We start from the raw sequence: 17,906 nt of genomic DNA, 5'->3' as shown, positions 1-17,906 counted from the left end.
CGACCCTGGAGACTCAAGCTGGGAGCGAAGGTCAGAGCGTGCCGACAGCAGCTCTCGCTCACACCAGCGAGTCCCCGGGGAGGCAGCAGCACGGAGCACAAAGAGTTCGTGATTCCTCGCTCTGGCAGCGCAGAGCACAGCAGAAATGATCGGTTTGCCTCGCAGAGCACAACGGGAACAGCAGTCAGGTGAGTGGCGCCCGCGGAGCGGGTGTCACGAATTTAAATACTAGAATCGCCGGTGGGCGTGTCCGTGGGCGTGTCGCCTGGGGGAAGAGGCACCAGCTGCTCCAAGCAGGGGTTGCTGGTCCTCGCAGTCCCCCGGGCTAGGTGCAGATCTTACTTTTGCCCTGGCCTCGACCCTGGAGACTCAAGCTGGGAGCGAAGGTCAGAGCGTGCCGACAGCAGCTCTCGCTCACACCAGCGAGTCCCCGGGGAGGCAGCAGCACGGAGCACAAAGAGTTCGTGATTCCTCGCTCTGGCAGCGCAGAGCACAGCAGAAATGATCGGTTTGCCTCGCAGAGCACAACGGGAACAGCAGTCAGGTGAGTGGCGCCCGCGGAGCGGGTGTCACGAATTTAAATACTAAAATCGCCGGTGGGCGTGTCTGTGGGCGTGTCGCCTGGGGGAAGAGGCACCAGCTGCTCCAAGCAGGGGTTGCTGGTCCTCGCAGTCCCCCGGGCTAGGTGCAGATCTTACTTTTGCCCTGGCCTCGACCCTGGAGACTCAAGCTGGGAGCGAAGGTCAGAGCGTGCCGACAGCAGCTCTCGCTCACACCAGCGAGTCCCCGGGGAGGCAGCAGCACGGAGCACAAAGAGTTCGTGATTCCTCGCTCGGGCAGCGCGGAGCACAGCAGAAATGATCGGGTCGCCTCGCAGAGCACAACGGGAACAGCAGTCAGGTGAGTGGCGCCCGCGGAGCGGGTGTCACGAATTTAAATACTAGAATCGCCGGTGGGCGTGTCCGTGGGCGTGTCGCCTGGGGGAAGAGGCACCAGCTGCTCCAAGCAGGGGTTGCTGGTCCTCGCAGTCCCCCGGGCTAGGTGCAGATCTTACTTTTGCCCTGGCCTCGACCCTGGAGACTCAAGCTGGGAGCGAAGGTCAGAGCGTGCCGACAGCAGCTCTCGCTCACACCAGCGAGTCCCCGGGGAGGCAGCAGCACGGAGCACAAAGAGTTCGTGATTCCTCGCTCTGGCAGCGCAGAGCACAGCAGAAATGATCGGTTTGCCTCGCAGAGCACAACGGGAACAGCAGTCAGGTGAGTGGCGCCCGCGGAGCGGGTGTCACGAATTTAAATACTAGAATCGCCGGTGGGCGTGTCCGTGGGCGTGTCGCCTGGGGGAAGAGGCATTAGCTGCTCCAAGCAGGGGTTGCTGGTCCTCGCAGTCCCCCGGGCTAGGTGCAGATCTTACTTTTGCCCTGGCCTCGACCCTGGAGACTCAAGCTGGGAGCGAAGGTCAGAGCGTGCCGACAGCAGCTCTCGCTCACACCAGCGAGTCCCCGGGGAGGCAGCAGCACGGAGCACAAAGAGTTCGTGATTCCTCGCTCTGGCAGCGCAGAGCACAGCAGAAATGATCGGTTTGCCTCGCAGAGCACAACGGGAACAGCAGTCAGGTGAGTGGCGCCCGCGGAGCGGGTGTCACGAATTTAAATACTAGAATCGCCGGTGGGCGTGTCCGTGGGCGTGTCGCCTGGGGGAAGAGGCACCAGCTGCTCCAAGCAGGGGTTGCTGGTCCTCGCAGTCCCCCGGGCTAGGTGCAGATCTTACTTTTGCCCTGGCCTCGACCCTGGAGACTCAAGCTGGGAGCGAAGGTCAGAGCGTGCCGACAGCAGCTCTCGCTCACACCAGCGAGTCCCCGGGGAGGCAGCAGCACGGAGCACAAAGAGTTCGTGATTCCTCGCTCTGGCAGCGCAGAGCACAGCAGAAATGATCGGTTTGCCTCGCAGAGCACAACGGGAACAGCAGTCAGGTGAGTGCTGTGGTGCCTGAGTAGTAATTAATTAATTAAATATCTTTGGTAATCACGGGTTATCTGATGAAAAAATGCTGTGGTGCATGAGTAGTAATTAATTAATTAATTAAATTAAATATCTTTGGTAATCCCGGGTTATCTGATGGAAAAATAGTCAAAGAGGGGAGTTGATCATAATTGTATCATGTTCACTATAAACCATTATAATATCGATGCCATCCTCAATAATCAGTTAAATAGAGGTCATTAATTATCAAGAGGGGTTGTCTGCTGAAAGTACTTCAGTACCAGATGTCCCCTAAGTCTGATCTGCTGGTAAACTCCAGATCTTGAGTCCTTTTCCCTTTTCTTCCACCCTTCTCTCTTTCCACTCTCTTGAGGAAAGAAACCTTTCTCTCTTTCCCCTACTCTAGTTCTTTAGTCCTTTTTTCCTTTCCTCGGTCCTTCTCTCTTTTCACTGTTAGGCTCGGTAGTCCTTTTTCGCTTTCCAGGACAATTAGGGCAGAGTACACTTCCTTCTCAGGCCCCAGTCCTCTTTCGCTGTAGGCTTCCTTCTCAGGCCCCAGTCCTCTTTCGTTGTCAGTGCTCTAGAGTATCTGAAACCATTTGTGTAGGGCGGGAGCGGTAACTAGCGGTAGGTGGCGGTAGTCGTGTCTCGCGCGGCCGCCATTTTAAGGTCAGGCGCGTCGTCCCAGCATCTCCCTTCTCCGCGGCCACACGCCTCTCACCTGTGCTATCCGGTGAGGCCACGTCTGGGGCAAGGGGCGGATGCACCCCGTCCGACGGACACCGCAGATCTCTCCGCTCCTCCTTCCTTCCGCGCCGACCAGCCCGTGTCTGCAGGCACCGAGGGGGTCGCCGCCGATGACTTCTCTGATTCCCCTGGTTCACTGGCTCGCGTTGCCCTGCATCATGGATGTCGCCTGTCCAGCGGGTCTTCAACAGTTGCTGTCTCCCGTCGGGTCACTCACCACAGGATGGCTCTTACGGAGGAGGCACCTAGCTCAACCGATCAGGTATCTTGTTCTCGCCGGCTTCTGTTTTCACAGTTCCTTCAGATCCTTCGGATCGGCTCAGATCTGTTCTCTGTGGTTCCGCTAGGTGTGGGCACGCAATTTGGGGTTGTTCAGGGATTTAATCCAACTTTGGAGATCCCTAGCCCCGGAGCTCCACTCTAGAGCTCCCTTTCAGCGGCCATCTTAACATCATGGTGTCAAGCCTAGGGCTTGTCGTGCTCTAGGAAGGGTGCTATCACTTGGTGGATTTTGCCTGGATGTTGCTGGCTTGCAGCTAATTGGCAACCGTTGTGGCCCAGGTCCCTAAGCACTCTCCAAGGGCTGGTTGACTGGCCTCCTGTCCACGAATTCCCAGGGACAGAAAAGATCTCCCCTTTTCCACAAGATCATAAGAACCGTGCAGGATGAGGTGTAAACATGTGGAAGTGATCGTCGGGTGGGACAAGGACCCTCTCGACGTGTGCAGTCATCAGACTGTGCCGAAGAGTGAGCTGGTAAAGTTCAGTGGCACACTTGGGGTGGCTATAGCGTGACAAGTTCGATGTGTGCAGAGGACTTTTAATGAGTCAGAGAGACTCGAGCTTACTGCCGGAAACCTCTGCTCATTAGTATTCCTTAGCATATGGTTTCTGAACAGTGTTGAGAGAAGTTTGCAGAGTCTGCGATAGCCAACCGATAGCCAAGCTAGCAGCATAGACTGCAAAATCATTCCCCAAATTGGAAGCGTGCCAGCTTCTGCTGTTGCATTCTTTTTCCTGTGGGGGGGATAGTGATCCTGCACTCGTGAAGATGCCACTGGGGGCCTGAGGACCTAATCTGGATGGACGAAAACACGTAACTGTTTCCTTCCGCTTTAGGTGGTCCCTTAATCTAAAGTGTCGACAGCAGGGGCAATCTGTATTGTTGGCTGGTGTAGTTTTAGTGGCTGAGGGGCTAAGTCACAAGGTGTAGAGAGAAACTGTGATTTCCTGACCATTGCAAGTATACGGAGTATGCGATAATGGGAATGTTGTTGTTTATGCAAATGTGTTAGAGGGAAAGTAGAATACCTCTGAACAGCCTGGATATATGTTTCTGTTGCTTTTAATGTGGAAAGGGTTGCTTGTATTGTGTATATGTTGCTTACAAGGCTGTAGGGATAATACTGCAAGCGAACATCCAGGACAATTATATATATTTGCTAATGCCGTTCTGCTGCTAATGGAAAAGTTTGAAAATTTTATATAACTGTAAAGTACATTCGCAATGTGTATGTCGTGTTGATTTCAATGAATGTGCAATGCAAAGACCAATGTTGTATACAAACTCTGTGGAGTCTTTTTTGTAGCGCCCTCAGGGTGTTGTGAGGTTGAGGGTTGTGCCAAAACTTTACACTTTGACCCTGAGGATCAGCCTGACTGCTCTGCGCCAAGCTATCCAAGGGTGAGCATAGGTTATCTGACAAGTGTATCTAGGACAGTGGATTCTGCCTGGCTTTGATGCATCCCAGCCACAAACCGCTGGGTCTAACAAATTCCTAATAATAAATACATTGAAAAATAAATTTAAGCTGCACCAATTTTGCACCCGAGACCACCTCAATCTGTCCCAACTCTAGACGTGTTTTTAAAGAGCCATGTCTTCAGCTTCTTGCTTCGCTCAAGAAGTGAGGAGCAGGCTCTGATGTGTTGAGGGAAGTCGTAACACACTTTAGGAGTGATGTATGAGAAGAGTTGACTTCTGGATCTGTTTCTGTGTATGCATGAGATGTGTCTGAGTATGAGTCTGGCGGAACGGAGGTGCATAGGGGGTTGATGGAAGGAGATGCAGTTGTGTAGGCAGGGATTTGTTGGGTAGTGTCTTGAATGTGTGGGTGAGGAGTTTGAACTGTGAGCACTTATGTATCTGGAGCCAGGGAGCTGCTATATGTGTTCTGAGTGGGAGGTTGAGGATACGCCTGGCTGCTGCGATTTGGGTGGTTTGCAGCCTTCTGGTGAGCTCTTTAATGATTCCTGCGTAGAGAGATTTCCTGTAGTCCAAACTACTGTTGATGAGTGTGTGGATGACGGTCTTATGGTGATTCTCGGGAGCCATTTGAAAATATTCTTTAGGGTGTGGAAGCAGTGACGGCATTGACCTGGGTGAACCTGTCCATCTTTTTGTTGATGATGATCCCTAGGTTGCTGGTGCGCAAGCTGGAGGTGGGAGTAGGTCCTAGGTTGGATGGTGGAGTCCTGTGGACAGGTGATGTTTCCAAAGATCAACACTTCTCTCTTGTCAGTGTTGAGTTTGAGACAGTTGAACTTCATCCTAGTGGTGACTTCCATTAGTGAATATTATTGCTTGTGTTGTGGATTGTGTCTGAGAGGGACAGTGTTAGTTGTATATCGTCAGTGTAGGAGAGGGTATTGATGTAGTGGGTATGGATGGCGTTGGCCGGTGGGGCTATTTAAGTGTTGAATAGTGTTCTGCTGAGGAGTGAACCTTGAGGTGCTCTGCAGATGAGATTTCCAGTTTCCAAGGAGAATGACATCAGGTTGACTGTCGGAGTTCTTTTTATCTGGAAGGAGCAGATCAATCACATGCAGGTCCTTGAATCTCGAACTCGTGAAGGCACCTGATGAGGATAGGATGTGGTACCATGTGAAATGCTGCCAAGGAGTACAATAGGATGGCAGCCGTACTCTCTCCTCTGTCTAGGATCATGTGAATGGTGTAGATATTTTCAATGAGCGCTGTTTCCATACTCTGGTTGGGCCTGCATCCAGACTGGGTGGCCTTGAGGAGATGGTGGTAGACGAGGTAGCTGGTCAGACACTTCTTGATGGTTTTCTCCAGGACTTTGGCCATGTATGATAGGAGGGGGATTAGTCGGTAGTTGGAGAGTTTGGTGAGGTCCTCAGAGGGTTTCCTCTGCATGCCTGTGACAGCTGTCTGCTTCCAGGTTTCTGGGAAGAGGGCCGCATTGATGGAGTCATTCAGGATGGGACCGAGGACTTCACTGATGGTGGCTGAACGTGTGGTGGGGTCATGGGTCTAATGCGGCACTAGAGCTGAGGGTCATCATGGTTGCCGCAGTCTCATTTGTGGTGATGGCGTTCTACATGGTCAAGGTCCATTCTTCAACTGAGATTGGAAGGCTGGCTGCGAGGTTGCTGTGATCTCCTTCCAAAAGAAGTTACAGAGATTGTTGCAGTGGGTTTTGTAAGGGGAGATGTTGCTGGTGTTGGCTGCAGCACCGTGAATTCTCTGATTATGGAGAAGATTTATTGGTGCTGTTGTTGCTGGCTTTAATGCGGTTGGTGTGCGCTGTTCACTTGGCATTTCAGACATGCTGGTGGAAGCATTTGGAAGACGTCACTGTCTGCGGTGCCTTGGATCATTCTCCACTTGCTTTCCAGGTGCTTAGAGTGATGCATTGCCATCCTGAGTTCTTCTGTGTACCAGCTTGCTTGCTTTTCTGATCTTGATTTTCTTTTCTGTGCTCGAGGGGGCCAGGTTGTTGGTGCAGGTGGTGATCCATTCATTGAAGTTTTGTATGTCTTCCACTAGGTTGCTGGTGTGCTTTGAGAGGCGTATGGAGAGGGCAGAAGCCCAGTCATTCTCTGGGACGTTCTTCCAGCAGTGGCCGCCTGTCCAGAGGTGGTGGATCTCCTGTGATCCAGGAGGGTGAGCTTGAAACTCAAAAGGGTGTTGTCAGTTCAGTTGATGGGCACTGGTTTCTAGACTCTGATGTTGTTCAGTGTGGAGAAGAGAGGGGCCAGGAAGTGTTCAGCTGTGTGGGTGGGTCTGGTGATGTGCTGAGTAAGGTCGAGGTTCCCTGGGCATTTGAGGAGGGTATTTGAATTGGAGTCATTACGGTCCTCTAGGTGAAAGTTCAGGTCTCCATGGAGGTTGAAAGTGCTGGAATCAATGATAATCTCAAATCTAGATGTGTTCTGATTTCCATTCTTTCATTTACACAGACTATATCTCTATATTATCAAAGCATTTTCCAATCTTTCTTCTACATTTTAGGAATGCTGGCTTCTGGTAATTCACTTTGTCGCTAAATGTTTCAATCTCGGACCCAATGAGAACTGCATTTATTTTGTGAATATCTAAGGGGAAAAACAAATTGGGGTTTTCCCTACACAGGGTTCGGTCCCTGTGAAGATCACCTTCTTCGGATCGCAACCGTTCTGTCCTCTCTGGTTAATTACTTGATGTCTGGAATACTACGTGGAATACACATCCAGGCTCCTGTGATCCCAAACACTTTACCAAGAAACTCTAAATGACGAAAGTGTTCCCCAGTCACATTGAGGGGGGATAGTTCCCCTTCTAACAATGCTATGATGGGACTGGCTGTGATGACAGCAGATTATTTGTCAGGGTACCACTATGTTCACTTGCACCCCTTAGGGGAATACTGCTGGCTGAGAATGGGGAGGGCAGGTGTGTGTGTGTGGGTGTGTGTGTCTGGCTGGCTGGCTGTGTGCTGTTACATAATGGTTGTCCTCTGTCCCTGATGTGCCTGACAACCTGACTATTTCTATTGCTTTGGCTCCCCGTACCTGATACTGGTCGTTCTGTGACCACGGGTGTCATGGCACTAGGGAACCAAGAAGAGACTTATAGATGTGAAACAGACAGACAAAGCAAAAGCCATCAGTGCTGCATGGTAGCAAAAAAAACATTGACACAGCTCTCCTGAAACTATTATGACTTGACAATGGGAAGGAATGAGTTGAGGGGCCAAAATAGTTCAATTTGTATGTGCTGCCTACGTTCACTGAAGGTCCCCAGCTCACATCCAGCCCTCTGGAAGGAAAGAATATGAACCCGGGCGCTGTATTGGAGACCCACATACAAGTGTAGGGCACCAACACGGCAGCTAACAAGGTTGGGCTGCCTTTGCACTCTGTAAAAGACCTGATGAGTAAGACAGAGAATTTTAAAGTGGATCAGTTTTTTGCCTGTAAGCCATTGAAGAAACATGATGACATTTCTGCATCGCTGACTCTAGCATTACCAGTATATGGTGACTAGACATATAGACCCTCCTCCAGCCAGGCATCTCTACTTGGTATGGAACTTTATCTGTCTGGGCCTTTACTGCAAAGTGGGAGTGTGTACCATGTGCAAAGGAGTTGCTTTGCCCGGCCTCTGGGGATTAAAAAGAAACCATTGAGCACATTATCTTCTTCTTCCCAATCTACTTGTCCCAAAGGAGGTGTTGTATTATTCCTCTCTGTCAGAAATTGGGACTAAGGGACCCCAAGGAAGCACTCAGGATTCTGAGATACGACACATTCAGGTTGTGAATCTTTGCTCTCTCTCATTTTCTGATGAATGTGTGGAGAATAAGGTATGAGTTGAGTATCCCACAAAAGAAACATGAATAGTGGCGAACAGGATCATGGCAGCTGTACGATCGTTGGAGAATAGGAAGACTAATACTTGTTGAACCTCTTAGTAGGTGATTAACCTATTTTATTGCCCAGGTAGCCACGCTTGCTTAGCTTCAGGATAGCTGGATTTGCAATTATGTCAACAATTAATTCAAGCCTAGGGAGGTACCAGGCACTCCCAGACAAACTGCATTAAATCCTTACGCTATAGGAGACCGCTTCATAGCAAAGATTCATAGATTGGTTCATGGGTTATATTACTGTAAAGAACTTTACACATTTATACTGTAAATGGCAAATGTTTTATATATGTTTTATTCCATGTGCTTTTATGGCTTACAGCCGAAATCAAGTATAAAGTTTGATAACTAATAACACAGACCCCATGATATTTGGATGGATGACCCTAGGAACATCTGTGTCTCACTTTACTGGGTGCTGCTGAGAGACGTCTGTCATCTAACAGTCCTTTATTGAATTCCCCCTCAGTGTGACCCCTGTAGCAAGTTACCTTTTTGAGTTTGAAAGAATGTTGTTTTCTATTTTGTACTGACTTGAAATCCAATTCCTTCTTTTCCTGCATCCTTCCCCTGGGAATGTTATACGGTTTCTACGAATTAAGTAGAACTATGTATTCTGGACAACATAACCATTAGAATATAGAAATTCAGTTCACACATATGATCCGGAAATTTTGGCCTGGTTCCTAACTAACCCACAGTGCCCCACCTGGACCCGTAAACTTACTAGGATACCAGATGGTTAAGAGTTTTATGACCCCATCTGCTGGCACTCACTCCAAAGAAGCCTCGGGTAAATGGTGTGAAGAACTGGCAGGTTTTTTTACATCCAAAGTATTCAGGCAAGCCTGGCAGTAGACAGAATACTGTCTACTGATGTAGTAACTCCAAATATGAATTTATCTGTAAGCAACCCAAAACTGAGCTCCTTCAAAGCCATCTCTTCGAAGGGATCTCTTACGGCTCTTAAAATTTAAAAGTCAGGATCCCCGATTGACCAATGCCCCCTTAAACTGCCAGCGGCAGGGGCTGACATCATTAATCCATTGGTCAATAAAATTCTTAATTCATCTCTAGGAACAGCCACGGTTCCCAGAGTCTGGGCACAGGCAATGACTATACCCCTTTAAACAAAAACAATAGCAGATCCTGCCACCCCCATCTAATTATAGGCCCATTTCCCTGCTGGCGCCTTTTTCCAAGATACTATAGAAGCAGGTAAATGGACAACTGTAGAAATATGTGGAGATTAATGGGCTTCTCCACCTGAGTCAATCAAGCTTCAGGGCCCAGTACAGCACAGAAACGGCTCTAGTAGAGGTATCTAATTTTATTACGGGTACCCTGGACACCAGAAGTATAGCTGCACTCATATTTTTGGATCTGTGGGCCACTTTTGACACAGTCCTGAATGCACTTCTCTTACATCGTCTTCAGGAGATAAGAGTGATAGGGTTCCTGTGTCACAATCGGTCAGATTCAAAATAGACCCATGAACAATAAAAAACAAATTAGCCAGAAACGTTATGGTAAACGATTCAAATTAATAGTGACTAAACTCGTCTTTAAACAATGTCTGTTGATTTTGCAACAATCTAACATGGTTGTCGCCCCTACCATCAGAGTAGAGGGTCAGCTTTCTAGTGTTTGTGCAGTTCGCGGCGAGCCAGGTGCTAAGAGCGCGAGCTAACTATTGAACTACGCACTTCAACCGTTGAATTAACGAAGCAAGCTGCGTTCGTTAATGCTCTGTAGAATTGTAAAACCCTTAGCTTAGAGTATATTCCCAGTATCCAGAGTTTCTTTGGAGTCTTGTACCAGTCCTTTGAGTTGAGAATCACCAACACATGCGCAACGTGGGACAACGAGGAACTTTTCCAGAGAAGACGTCGTTTCACTAACTGAGTTCATTTAATTTGTTGCTCCAGTAGTGGCAGTGGTAAGAGGTGTCTGTGGACACCGTCTCCAGTTGTCGCTTGTTTACAGTTCTTACTTAAAGACTTTTTCCGGAAGAAAAAACAATTCCGTATTGCTTTCTGTACTAAGTTACTCTGTGAACACTGAAAAATCACCTCCTTTTCTGAAGTAGGTAAGAGTGAAATGTTCAAAGGAAGATTTAGTTAAATATCTGTGTACGGTGAAATAGCCCTTGGTAACTTTCACAAATGGTAAAGAATTATGTATTTTACAACTAGTTAAATATTGTGTATTCACATTCTCTTACATTTCCATTTAGTAATTTTAAATCTCTTTACATCCAATAGGAAACCAGACTTGAATGCACCAATGATCGTGAATAATGACAGTAATCGTGCAAATCTGAAAAAAGCGGTTAGAAAAAATGAGCTCCAATATTCTGGGAAAGATCTGCACAGTCCGAGACTGAGGACCCCGCACATAACCTTTTAGATCCTGGAAGAAGCAGTCCAGAGCAATTCAGTGGATCTAAGAGTCTGAGCTGTGCACCTCCATGCAACAGGACTAAGAAATGACCTCTAGAAAATTAAGGCAACAACACTGACAAACCGCCTCCTGTATAAACAGGCCTCCACCACCAGCTTTGATCATGCGTTTGGTATGAGGTGGATACAGCATTGCTCTGCTTCCTGTAATGATGGCAGACTACCATTCAGCGTGCTAGGTGTATTGTAAACTCTTTCTGTCCAAACCACATGAGCAAGAGAAAAATACAATGGCAGACAACTGAAGGGTAATGGAAAGAGAGGGCCTTTGATCTACAACAGACTGTCCCAATTTGCATCGACCAGAAGGAAGACTAATCTTTACCCGTAACACACAAAACTATTATGCAATCTAAAGACATACCCACCCATTTACTTGCCAAAATGATAATATATCTAGTTGGTGAGTCTTGTATTTCATTGTGAAATCTGAAATCAACCATCCAAAATACCACACACATACCGGGAATGTGAGAATAACACAAGTGCTTTATCAACCATGTTATCCCCTCAGGAAACGCAGTCATGGGATGCAGACAAATATAAACCGGACCCAGAGACACCAACCAAGAAAGAAAAATCATACACATGCAGCAATAGCTTTAGTTTGTCATTGTTACTAAAGAACCATAAGCAAACACACACAGGAGAAGCAACCTGCGATTGCAATGAATGTATGAAGAACTTTAGTCAGTTAACACTCCTAAAAGATCATCAGCGAACCCACACAGGGGAAAAATCATCCCATTACAATGAATGTGTGAAGAACTTTAGTCAGTTATTACAACTCCAAAGACATCAGCAAACACACACTGGGGAAAAACCGTACCATTGCACTGAATGTGTGAAGAAATTCAGTCAGTTATTAGACCTCCAAGTACATAAACAAACACACACAGGGGAAAAAGCATACTATTGCAATGAATTTGGAACTAGTTTTAGTGATTCCTCAACTCTCAGGACTCATCAGCGAACACACACTGGGGGAAAACCATACGATTGCAGTGAATGTGTAAAGAGCTTTAGTCGGCCATCAGAGCTACGAAAACATATTCGAACACACACTGGGGAAAAACCATACCAGTGCAGTGAATGTATGAAGAGTTTTAGTCATTTATCAAACCTACAGAGACATCAGCGAACACACACAGGGGAAAAACCGTACCATTGCACTGAATGTGGAAGTAGTTTTAGTGTTTCCTCCAAACTCAAGATTCATCAGCGAACACACACAGGGGAAAAGCCATTCAAATGTAGTGAATGTCGAAGTAGTTTTAGTGTTTCCTCTAAACTCAAAATTCATCAGCGAACACACACAGGGGAAAAGCCATTCAAGTGCAGTGAATGTGTGAAGAGCTTCAGTCTGTTACAACATCTCCAGTCACATCAGCGAACACATACTGGGGAAAAACCATACCATTGCAATGAATGTGGAAGTAGTTTTAGTCATTCCTCCACTCTCAGGAGACATCAGCGAACACACACAGGGGAAAAACCATTCCAGTGCAGTGAATGTATGAAGCGCTTTAGTCAGTTATCAAACCTACAGAAACATCAGCGAACACACACGGGAAAAACCGTACCATTGCACTGAATGTGTGAAGAGCTTCTGTCGGTTATCAACCCTCAGGAGCCACCAGCGAACACACACAGGGAAAAAACCATCACCACCCAGCCAGTGAGGAACAGCAACAAGACAGCTCTTCGGCACATCCATCCTTATACATAACACATTCAGGGGTTTGCTCCAGGGTCAAACTCACTTTACTTTCACGTTAACAGCAATAAGTTCTAAACTGGAGAATTTATATTTAGGAACAAGGGGTTTGTACGGCCATTAGTGGCATAATAAATTTGAAACCTAGTACTTTATAAATCTGTATTAACCCCTTCCGTGCGGCCGCGATTCCCCCCGTGTGCAGCAGCTGCACGAACAGGGTGGGGCCGTGACGAACCCCAGCCGTCATCAGCACATGAGCACCGTGGAACGTGACGGCTGGTGTTCGTCACCAGCATGGAAGGGGTTAATGATACATATCCAAACACCACCAATGTATGGACATCCAAGAGACTTTAAAAACCACACCACTGAGGTGTGTCCAGGATCAAACTCAATTTACTTCAAAGTTAACATGAACTAAATTATGATACAGCAAGAACAATCCGATGCTATGAAATGTACACAATGATTTGTTTTTAGATACGTAATAAAACAACAATTTTTTTTTAATTCATGGTATTTGACTGCTGAGTGCATTTAAGGCGATCTTAAATGTGATTTATTCCCTAAACTATAAAGATAATTTGTTATGTCAACAAGAAGCCTAGTTTATTTGGCAATAGAGGGGTCAAATCTCGACAGCATGACTGCTTTCAGCTGGGAGTCTGGCGCAGGTTGTATCAGAGGATACGATTCTCCCCAGTGTGCCTTCTCTTAGAGTGAGAAGCGGTTCTTTGCTTGAGATGGTTCTACCTCTCCTTCTTTGTTAATGAAGAGAGAGGTGCTACCAGTAATACTGAGATATGGGATTTACTCCTGTTTTGGGAACTTATTCAGTCGTTTTTACCCAATCAATACCTGATTTATTTAGGAAAGCTAAAATATGTCTATATCTTGGCAGTCCTCTTGTTAATAATCCATAAAATACAACCGAGATTTAAACATGAATTTGTCAAATACAAAATTGTCCTTTTTTTTAAGGTTCTTATATAGCGCTGCTTTATCTAATAATGTCTGATGGGTTTTCTTCAAGAGCCCTTTCTTCTTCGGAAGAAGTTTTCCATCGGCAGACCCAATGGGATTTCCGATGAAAGGCTGACAATCTGTCCAACTCTTAACAGAGCTGGTGGGTGGGCCGTTGGTTTGGCTGGTATAAAGCCATTTTTGATAGAGTGCCCTGATCCAGCCCATCTTTCTTTAGTAATTTTTCTATTTTGAGTTACATTTGAAGACTATCCCGCTCATTTATAGTTTGACAGGTGGTCCACAGTCTGCCAGAGTAACAGGTGTAACAACTTCCACTGCCCCGTTGGACTATCATCCACCATATTTAGGGATCTCCACCAACCTGGCCATCCCCGTGTCTTCAGAGGAGCAACAGGAGCTGCTCTAAAACCACCTAAAGTTTGCTGAGTTGCTGACATTTTTCACACGTTGCCCAACAGACTTTTTGGTATTGCTCTAAAGTGAGCGTTTGCTTTTTGTAAAACCAATAAATAATGTACTTGATACACAGAGCTTTCAACAAGGGAGTCTAGGTAATTTTTCCTAGATTTTTTCTGTTTGAGACAGCCAGTCTTTTCATTGTGTTCCTGAAGAGAAACAAGTAGGTCAGAATGCCTACCATAAGTAGGGTGGACGGTCTGATGTACATTCACCAATGGCTCCAGGTAGGTCGGTCATTATTGTGAGGGTTCCTGAGGTTCTGACCTCTGTTCAACCAGAAGGGAATAGTGATCGATTCTTCCCACCAACTTCCGAAATTCTCGAATTTATTTTTATAATCCATTCTTCCTTAGAGACCTTGGTTTGAAGTTTGCCACATTTTGTCAGTTTTTGTGCAAAACCAGTGTACAGTTCTCCAAGGCTGTAATGTTGCATCAAAGGTTGCATAAAAGCAGTGTGCCACCCTCCTAGGCTGTGCTATTGAATCAGATTACATGTAGAAAAGTGTGCAGCCTTCTTTGGCTGCATAAAGACTTATGTAAAACCATTGTGTCTCTGTACTCTTGCTGCCGACTGTGGCGTCATAGTAAACACCTTCTCCCTGGGATCCTATTGGGTTGCTTCTGACTGCGGCATCATCATGTCCACCTTCTACCTGGGCTCTATGTTCCCTCTAAGCTGCGTGCCTGTGCGGCCACGCGCAGTGCCGTTTTCACCACACAGGGGGCCTTAAGGGGCACGCAAAACAAAGGAATCTCCTGCTGACAGGAGAAGCGCTCTTGATGGCTAGCTAATGAATGTAGACTAAGGGTGATCTTTTTCTTCCTGACTCTCGATTTGAACAAGCCTTGAACAGGTTCGACTCGCCAGCCCCACTATCACCATTCTCAGAAGAAAAAATAGTAACAAACTGTTTTTGAAACTTCGATAGCAGACACCGGATTTACACACCCTGCAATTATGAAAATAAGGAACAGGTTTGTGCAGGTAACACAATTTTATATTAAAAGCACAAGCTGGGGCCCCCAGGAGGTGGCTATCTTACTCAGGAAGGGCCTTCCCTTTACCCTGGCTGCTGCCGAGACAGACGTACAGGGCCGCTATGTGGTGGTATCTGGTACTTTGAATGGACGCCCCCTAAACCTGAACCTTTACATTCCCCCTGCCCTCCTATCTCCAACACTCCGACATCTTACACAGGTGCTTTCCTCCCTCCCGCAGGGTCTTACGGTGGTTGGGGGAGACTTTAATGCCGTCCTGCAGCCCCTGCGTGACACGACAGGAACCCCATCCGAGGCCCGTGTCGCCTCTGCTAAATCCCTGTGGAGCTGGACCTCGGCCCTGGGCCTCTGTGACGTGTGGCGGGTCTGGAACCCCAGTGTAAATCAGTACACCCATACGTCGGTGTCCCACCATATCCCTCTCCCGCATTGACCTTTTCCTGTTGCCGGCCACCGACTGCGAGCTGGTCTCTGGCGCTGCGATCCTGCCCAGAGGGCTGTCTGACCACTCTCCTGTCTCCCTCCGGCTCGGGTCCTCTTCGACGGGTCCGCGTGCGGTCTGGCAGCTGAACGCCTGGTTCCTCGGTACTGGTAGAAACCCTTGGCCAGGAACTCAGCCACTATTTCTCCACCAATGAGGGCTCGGTTCCCTCGCCGGGGACGCTGTGGGAGGCAGGCAAGGCTGTGGTTCGAGGAGTGGCCAGGGGTTTGGTACACGCGAAACGATCGGAGCAGATGGCCCAGCTCGTACTACTGGAGTCCCATGCGACACGGTTGGAAGCTGCACACTCCTCTGGCGGGCGGGAGGATTCTTCCCGGCAACTAGCGGCGTTTCGTGAGGAGATCCGCCGCATCTCACTGGAGTTGACCAAAATGCTCAGGCGCTCGTTGGTGGCTCGGGTTTATGGGTGGGGGGATAAGAACGGTAAACTTCACAATCTGGTGTCCTATCCTAAAATCAACCATATTATTCTGGAGGTCCGCTCAAATGATAGAACCCTTCACGTGGCTTCCGCTGCCATAGCTCAGACTTTTGCTGACTTCTATGCACGCCTCTATGCTGCTCGACCTTCGGGTGCACCTCTGGCCACTCTGATGGACGGAACTGGTACCCGACTGCCTTCTATCCCCCAGGACACTGCAGAACCTCTGAACCGCCCCTTCACCCTAGAGGAGGTTCAGGATGCCATCTCCCTCCTGCACCCCGGTAAGACGCCTGGTCCCGACGGGTACCCGCAGCAGTACTATGCGGCCTTTCGAGATATCTTGGCCCCTCGCCTGCTGGATCTTTTCCGCTATGTGGCGGAGACTGGCACCTTCCCCCCTGAGTCGGACTTGGCCACGATAGTGGTTATCAATCAATCAATCAATTGTATAGCGCGCTACTCACCCGTAAGGGTCTCAAGGCGCTGAGGGGGTGGGGGGTTCGCTACTGCTCGAACAGCCAGGTCTTGAGTTGTTTCCTGAAGGAGAGATGGTCCAGGGTCAGCCGTAGGTGAGTGGGGAGGGAGTTCTATGTCTTGGCTGCCAGGTAGGAGAAGGATCTTCCTCCGACATTGGATTTGCGGATTCGTGGGATGGAGGCGAGGCTGGCGGATCGGAGCTGGCGTGTGAGTGTGTAGAATGTGAGGCGGCTGTTGAGGTACTTCGGGCCGTGTCGTGGAGAGCCTTGTGTGCGTGGGTGAGGAGTCTGAACGTGATCCTCTTGTTGATGGGGAGCCAGTGCAGGTCTTTCAGGTGGGCAGAGATGTGGCTGTGGCGAGGGATGTCCAGTATGAGTCGTGCTGAGGCGTTCTGAATGCGCTGGAGTCTTTTCTGGAGTTTGGCTGTGGTTCCAGCCTAGAGGGTGTTCCCGTAGTCCAGACGGCTGGTGACGAGGGCCTGGGTGACCGTCTTCCTGGTTTCGGTGGGGATGCATCGGAAGATCTTACGGAGCATGCACAGGGTGTTGAAGCAGGATGACGAGACGGCGTTGACTTGCTTGGTCATCGTGAGGGAGGAGTCCAGGATGAAGCCCAGGTTGCGTGCGTGGTCTGTTGGCTTGGGTGCGGTGCCCAGGGCAGGGGGCCACCAGGAGTCGTCCCAGGCAGAGGGAGATGGTCCGAGGATGGGGACTTCTGTCTTGTCTGAGTTCAGTTTCAGACGGCTGATCTTCATCCATTCCGCGACGTCTTTCATTCCTTCCTGGAGGTTGGCTTTGGCGGTGGCGGGGTTGTTTGTGAGGGAGAGGATCAGCTGGGTGTCGTCGGCGTAGGAGATGATGTTGAGGTTGTGTTGGCGTGCGATGGCTGCGAGAGGGCTCATGTAGACATTGAAGAGGGTGGGGCTGAGTGAGGATCCTTGCGGAACGCCGCAGATGACTTCGCTTGCCGCGGATCGGAATGGGGGAGGCGGACTCTCTGGGTTCTTCCGTCGAGGAACGAGATGATCAACTCCAGCGCCGCTCCTTGGATTCCGGTGTTGCTGAGGCGCTGTATTAGGGTGCTGTGGCATACGGTGTCGAAGGCTGCTGAGAGGTCCAGGAGGATGAGGGCAGCAGTTTCCTCGTTGTCGAGCAGGGACCTGAGGTCGTCGGTGGCTGCGATGAGAGCGGTCTCGGTGCTGTGGTTTGCTCGGAAACCGGACTGTGAGGGGTCGAGGGATCCGTTGGTCTTGAGGAAGGCGGAGAGTTGTCTGTTGACGGTCTTCTCGATGACTTTGGCTGGAAAGGGGAGGAGCGAGATGGGGCGGAAGTTCTTCAGGTCCGTGGGGTCCGCGGTGGGTTTCTTCAGGAGGGCGCTCAGCTCGGCATGTTTCCAACTCTCCGGGAAGGTGGCGGATGCGAAGGAGCTGTTGATGATGTTCCGGAGTTGGGGTGCGATGATGGAGTCGGCTTTGTTGTAGATGTGGTGTGGGCAG

General features: G+C 48.8%; 1 protein-coding gene across 1 annotated transcript in view; it reads left to right on the top strand.

The window, feature by feature from the left end:
- Nucleotides 1-12,987, top strand: part of LOC144823125 (uncharacterized) — a 328,250-nt gene extending 315,263 nt beyond the window's left edge. Inside the window, 1 exon segment of the mRNA XM_078681365.1 lies at nt 11,467-12,987. Within this exon segment, the coding sequence (XP_078537491.1) occupies nt 11,467-12,435 (969 nt within the window). The 3' untranslated portion in view covers nt 12,436-12,987.
- Nucleotides 12,988-17,906: the final 4,919 nt, after the last annotated feature.

This window comes from Lissotriton helveticus, chromosome 1_1 (assembly GCF_964261635.1).
Source record: "Lissotriton helveticus chromosome 1_1, aLisHel1.1, whole genome shotgun sequence".
NCBI lineage: Eukaryota > Metazoa > Chordata > Amphibia > Caudata > Salamandridae > Lissotriton > Lissotriton helveticus.
Note: the sequence above shows the minus strand (reverse complement) of the source record. Positions and strands in the feature narration are given on the sequence as shown.